Source organism: Macaca mulatta, chromosome 19 (assembly GCF_049350105.2).
Source record: "Macaca mulatta isolate MMU2019108-1 chromosome 19, T2T-MMU8v2.0, whole genome shotgun sequence".
Lineage (NCBI taxonomy): Eukaryota > Metazoa > Chordata > Mammalia > Primates > Cercopithecidae > Macaca > Macaca mulatta.
Genome location: NC_133424.1, coordinates 60,599,655 through 60,605,851, shown reverse-complemented (window position 1 = coordinate 60,605,851; position 6,197 = coordinate 60,599,655). Strand labels below are relative to the sequence as shown.

Below are 6,197 nucleotides of genomic sequence, written 5' to 3'. Positions count from 1 at the left end.
CACTGTGCCCAGGTCCCGCCCCTAGGCTCTGCCCCGCCCCCGCCCGCCGACGTCTGCGCGCGAATGCCGTGGCGCGAACTTGGGACTACAGAGGCGCGCCCGGCGGATCTGAGTGTGTTGCCCGGGCAGCGGCGCGCGGGACCAGCGCGAGGCAAGTGGGGTAGCCCGCGAGCAGATGGGAGACGGAGGGCGGCGGGCGCGCCGAATGCTTGGGGTCCATGCTTCGCCATGTCGGGGTGTCTGCAGAGGAGCGGGCGTGGGGACGCTGAGGCTGCCGAGAGCGCGGTGGAGAGGGAAGAGCGCGGGCTGCGGGCCGCCGGAGGGTGCAGAGAGATGTCCCCCAGAGGGAGAGTGGCCAGGTAGAGGGTAGACGAGAGATAGAGACAGTTGGACAGGGCCTCTGAGAAGAGGCCTTGAGGGGCCAGTTCACCTGGAAGGGGGAGGGGCCAAATGGAGCTGAGGGGCGGGGCCGGGGGAAAAATTGTGTGTGGGCGGGGCCAGCCTGAACTAGGACGACCCCCCGAGGGGCGGGGCCATCTGGAAGGGGCAGGGGCTGAGGGGCGGGGCCTGGGAAAGATTGCTTGTGGGCGGGGCCACCTGAAATGGGGATGTGCCGGGGGGCGGGGCTGGCTGGGGACAGGACGTGCTGGGGGCGGGGCCATCTGAAAGGGGCGGGGCTAGAGGAGGGTAAATTGCGGGCAGCAGGATCACCTGAAAGGAGTGGGCCCTACTGGAGGGAGGTGATCACGGCAGGGAGAGGTCGCTGGTAAGGTCCAGGTCTAGGTAAAGGGCCCCCAAAATATGGAGAATCATCTGAATGGGGAGAAGTCTGGCCTGATGTATGCTTGATAAAGGGGTGGAGCTTACCTCTTGTTTTTACTTTTTATTTTGAAATAATTATAGATTCAAGGAAGTTGTGAAAATAGTATATCCGTCTTTCCCTAATGGTGACATCTTATGTAGTCCCAATATCGAAACCAGGAAATTGACATCAGTACAGTTCTGTTGACTAGATTACAGACCTGTTCAGTTTTCACCAGTTTTTGTGTGTGTGAGTGTGATTGTGTATCTGTGTGCCTGTGCAGTTTGATCCCTTGTATAGATTTGTGTAACCTCCATCATAATTGTGATATAGAACAGTTCCCTCTCCACATAAGAACTCCCCAGGCCCCTGGCAACCACAAATGTGTTCACCATCTCTAGTTTTGTCATTTGGAGAGTGTTATGTAAATGGAATCATATGTTATTAGGATGTGACCTTTTTTCCACTCTGCACAATGCCCTGGAGATCCACCCAAGTTGTGCTTGTATCAGTGCTCTGTTTCTTTTTATCACTGAGTACTGTTTCATCCTCACTTGATATTTTTCCTGTCATTTCTTCATTTTGGTAACCGCTTTATTGAGATACAATTCACAAACCATACAGTTTGCCTATCTAAAGTGTACAAGTCAGTGGTTTTTAGTTTTTGCACTGAGTTATGCAGTTATTACCATAATTGATTTTAGGATATTTTTATCACCCCCTGAAAAAAATTCCCATACCTTTTATCCATCATTCATTTCATTGTAACCCTGAACAATATTCCACCGTATGGTATTCCAGTAATTAGGGAACCGGTTCCCTAAGGGTAGACATTCCACCAGTTTCCAGTCTTTTCTCATTACAGTTGGTGCTGCAGCAGGTAACTTTGTTACCTGCTTGGTCCACCTGTGAGGGTCTCTGTGGGCCAAATACACAGAAGTGAGGTTGCCATTCTGATAGAGGTGGCAGGTGGTCCTCCAGAGGCATCAACCAGTTTGTTTCCCCCAAACTCAGCAGTACATGGAGTTGAGAAGCCAGCCTTGAGTACCGTGGTAAGGAGGAAGGAACATGGGCTTTGGAGCCAGCCACACCGGGGTTTGAAGCCTTGCCTGAACCCCAGCTGTGTCCCCCTGTCCTCAGTGCCTTCATCTGTGAGGTGGGGATGATCACACCTGTCTTGGAGGGCTGACTTGAGGATTGAGGGTATTTGAGAATGTGATCAGCATGTCAGGCATAGAGCAGGCTTCCCAGTAAACTCTTGTTTCTTTCTCCTTCCCTTGCAACTCAGTCTGGTGGTTAAGAGGTGAGCTGTGGAGCAGGCAGACACCTGGGGCGGAAGGTAGTAGAGATGCAGGTTAAGTTCCTTTAAAAACCCCTCTGGGCCTTAGTTTCTGTAACAGAGTTGTTGTGGAGAGTCGGTATAATTGAGAATGTAAAGTACCTAGCCAGGTGAGTGCTCAGTAGTGGTCATAATAGTTTTCTCCTTTGCCCTCAGGATTTTGGTGTCTAAGTCCCTAACCTGCTTTCTTTGTGAACTGTTTGGTTGAAGCATTGCATACTTCCTGCTCCCCAGCTAGCCCTGAGAAACCTTGTTTGGAAGTTGCTGAGTTTGTTTTTTGTTTGTTTGTTTGTTTTTTCTTTTTGAGATGGAGTCTTGCTCTCGAACTCCTGACCTCAAGTGATCCACCCACCTCGGCCTCCCAAAGTGCTGGGATTATAGGCGTGAGCTACCACGCCCGGCCTAGGAACCCTTTCATTAGCGTTACTCTAAACTGTGGAAGCCCCAGTGACTGTTATTGATTTCATTAAAAAAAAAGACTTTTTAAAAAAGTATTTAATTTTTAAAAATATATTTTGAAGGGGTAATGGATTCTGATTGTTCTGCCTGCAAAAGCATGCGTGTTAAAAATATCTCCCTCCAATGTCTGTACCTCCTCAGGCGACAGCATCACCAGTTTTTTGTCTTCCAACAGAGATGCTCTGTGTATATACAAGATATGTGGATACATTTACAGTCTTTCTTTTTTTTTCTTTTTCTTTTTCTTTTTTTTTCGAGATGGAGTTTCACTCTTGTCCAGACTGGAGTGCAGTAGCACAATCTTGGCTCACTGCAGCCTTCGCCTTCCGGGTTCAAGCGATTCTCCTGCCTCAGCCTCCAGAGTAGCTGGGATTACAGGCGCTCGCCACTGCGCCTGGCTAATTTTTGTATTTTTAGTAGAGATAGGGTATTGCCATGTTAGCCAGGCTGGTCTTGAACTCCTGACCTCAGGTGATCCATCCACCATGGCCTCCCAAAGTGCTGGGATGACAGGCGTGAGCTACCGTGCCTGGCCTATAGTCTTTCTTTTTTACACAGTACAGTAGCACACACCTTGTGATATTCTGCCCTTTGCTTGAAATAACAGCATAACTTAGAAATTGCCCAACAGCTAATTTATGTACACCAGCGGGTATAATTTTATAAGCTTCCACAGTTGTTTTAGGGAATTATGTCATCACCTTAAAACAATTTTTCACTAACCTTTAAACTTCAAAAAAACCCATTTCAGGTCCTCAGTCTATTCTTCATATTAGATGAAAAACAGTCTTCTTACGGTAAAGGAGGCCTCTTAATCTCTGATTTGGAAGTGTTGTTCTTCACCAGTAAGTCTCACTAGCGAATTATTTTGGTTCATAAAAACAGGAGTTTCTTCTTAAAGGGAAAATTCATGTTTCTAGGTTTTTTTTTTTTTTTTTTTCTTAAAGAAAGGGTTTTATGTGTTTGGATCTCTGCACAACCAGTCACCTCAACAAGCGTTTGGATTTCCGTTCCAGGAGCAGCTGACAGACGAAGAAAAGTGCTGGACAGGAAGGGAGAATTCTGGCGCCAACATGCAGCGAAGTATCATGTGAGGACTCTCCCTTGCCCCTGAGTCTTTCATTCTCCAAGTTCTCTGTTTCTTTCCGTAAATCTGTACCAAAAAACCCCCAAGAAACCAAACAAACAAATCCTTACGTTAGATTTTGAGTTGGAATTTCCAGGAGTCAAGTAGTAAGGAAAATGAGCCGTGGGATATGGAAGATGGTGTATTGAACCACTCTTTTTAGTTGCAAGGAACAGAAACCCAACCCAGCGGTTCTCAGTCAGCAGCAGTTTTGCTCCCCAGGTAACATCTGGCAGTGTCTGGATATTTCTTTTTTTTTGAGATAGAGTCTCGCTGTGTCACCCAGGCTGGAGTGCAGTGGCACAGTCTCGGCTCACTGCAACCTCCGCTTCCCGGGTTCAAGCGATTCTCCTGCCTCAGCCTCCTGAGTAGCTGGGATTACAGGTGCGCGCCACCACACCCAGCTAATTTTTGTATTTTCAGGGTTTCACCATGTTGGTCAGGCTGGTCTGGAACTCCTGACCTCGTGATCTGCCTGCCTCAGCCTCCCAAAGCGCTAGGATTCCAGGCGTGAGCCGCTGCGCCCAGCCAGTGTCTGGAGATATTTTTGGTTGTTACAACCTAGGGACACAGGGTTTGCCATTGGCATCTAGTGGTTAAAAGCCAGGCATGCTGCTAAACATCCTTCAGTTCGTAGGACAGCCCCCCGAAAACACAGAACCATCAGGCCTAACGTCAGTAGTGTCTAGGTTGAGAAACCTCGTGTTAATGCAGTCTGGCTTCAGGAAGACAAGAAAGGGCGTGACTTGACTTCTGTCATTGAAACCTGCTGGAGTAAACAGCCTCAGGCTTGGTTCCATCCAATTGCCAAAACTTTCTCCCTGGGAATCTGTCTCTCTCCATTGTTCAGCTCTGCTGTCCTTGAGGTTGTCCTCACCCTCAGGCAGGCTCTCCCCTGGTTAGCCTCCCCGTGGAAAGAGGGTGTTAGAGCCCAGTTTCACTGGCCCAGCTCGGGCCACATACCTTTCCCTGAACCGGCCACGGGGATGCAGCCTGAGTCACGTGTCCACCCCGGTCACGAGCAAAAGAGCTAGTGCACTCAAATCGTGCGTGCTGAGAGAGTGTGGGGTAAGAAGTATCCCAAGAGGAAAACGGAGGGGCTGTTACCAGTAGGAGAAAGTGGATGGTAGAGAGACCCAGACCTGGGCATCCGTCCCAGAAATCTGGGAGGTAGTGAGTGGCTTACGCAAATCCTGAGTTCCATTTTTCTCCCGTGATAAGGAATCTGGGGATTGTCTCTCCAGGGCTGATGATCCTTTGTGTCCTCTTGCTTTTGCGTGATTTTCCTTTTCTTTTTTTCTTTTAGAAGATTAAATACGCTTCTTATTCTGGAATAATTTTAGAGTTACAGGAAAGTTGCAAAGACAGCACAGGCAGGTCCTGTATACCCTTGCCCAGTTTCCATTGCCAGTTGGCATCTGGTGGCTAAAAGCCAGGCATGCTGCTAAACATCCTTCAGTTCGTAGGACAGCCCCCCGACAGCACATTACTACGATCATACATTACTACGATCATACATTACTACGATCCATTTCTCACCACTGAGGAACCAGCGTCAGTACATTACTCTTAACTCAACTCTGTATTTTATTATTCAGGTTTCACCAGATTTTTTTTTTTTTGTTTTAAATGTCCTTTTCTATTCCAGAGTTCAATTCAGGGTACCATATTGCATTTAATCATCACATCTCAGTCTCCTCTGGGTGGCAGTTTCTCAGAGTTTCCTTGTTTTTTACGACGTTTGTCAATCTTGGGGAATACTGAACAGGTATCCTGTAGAACTGTCCCCGGTGTTGGTATGTGCAGTGTTATTCTCATAATTACACTAGGGTTATGGGCTTTTGGAAAGATACCACCGAAAGATGCTGGCTGGCGTCAGGCGCATATGAGGTTCCTGTGACATCGCTGGTGAAGCTAACCTTCATCGCTTGGTTAGGGGAGTGCTGGCCAGACCTCTCCACTGGAAAGTTCCTAGTTTTCCTCTCAGCACTCTGTTCTCAGGAAGAAGCCCCCTTCTAGGCAATCTCCAATGAGTTAGTTGGAAAGTGCCTTACTTTATTTATATTTTTCAGAGCACTGCACGCCTTCCAACATTTCTTTTGAGACGGAGTCTCGCTCCGTCGCCCAGGCTGGAGTGCAGTGGCGGATCTCGGCTCACTGCAAGCTCCGCCTCCCAGGTTCATGCCATTCTCCTGCCTCAGCCTCCCAAGTAGCTGGGACCACAGGCGCCCGCCACCACGCCCAGCTAATTTTGTTTCTGTATTTTTAGTAGAGACGGGGTTTCACCATGTTAGCCAGGATGGTCTTGATCTCCTGGCCTCATGATCCACCCACCTCGGCTTCCTCAAAGTGCTGGGATTACAGGCGTGAGCTACCGTGCCCGGCCCCAACATTTTATATTTAGTTGTTTGCTTACTATTTGTGTCCTTCACCAGAGTGTCAGCTGCTTGAAGGCAGGAACTTCATGTGTC

The 6,197-nt window shown here is 48.5% G+C and overlaps 1 protein-coding gene across 9 annotated transcripts in view; it reads left to right on the top strand.

Annotated features, from left to right (window-relative positions):
• The first annotated feature begins 14 nt into the window (after positions 1 to 14).
• The window catches only part of LIG1 (DNA ligase 1), a 50,221-nt gene continuing 44,038 nt past the window's right edge, over positions 15 to 6,197 (top strand). For 3 of the 9 annotated variants that reach the window (XR_013409950.1, XM_077980519.1, XM_015124444.3), the window contains exons 1-2: positions 15 to 151; positions 3,617 to 3,690. Coding sequence is in view for 7 of the 9 variants with exons in the window: in XM_077980519.1 (XP_077836645.1) it covers positions 3,674 to 3,690 (17 nt within the window). In the remaining 2 variants the exon portion in view is untranslated. Of the gene's footprint in view, positions 152 to 663; positions 767 to 3,351; positions 3,446 to 3,616; positions 3,691 to 6,197 lie in introns of those variants that run through there. The other 6 variants (XM_077980518.1, XM_015124443.3, XM_001111346.5 and 3 more) reach the window with 5 other exon arrangements.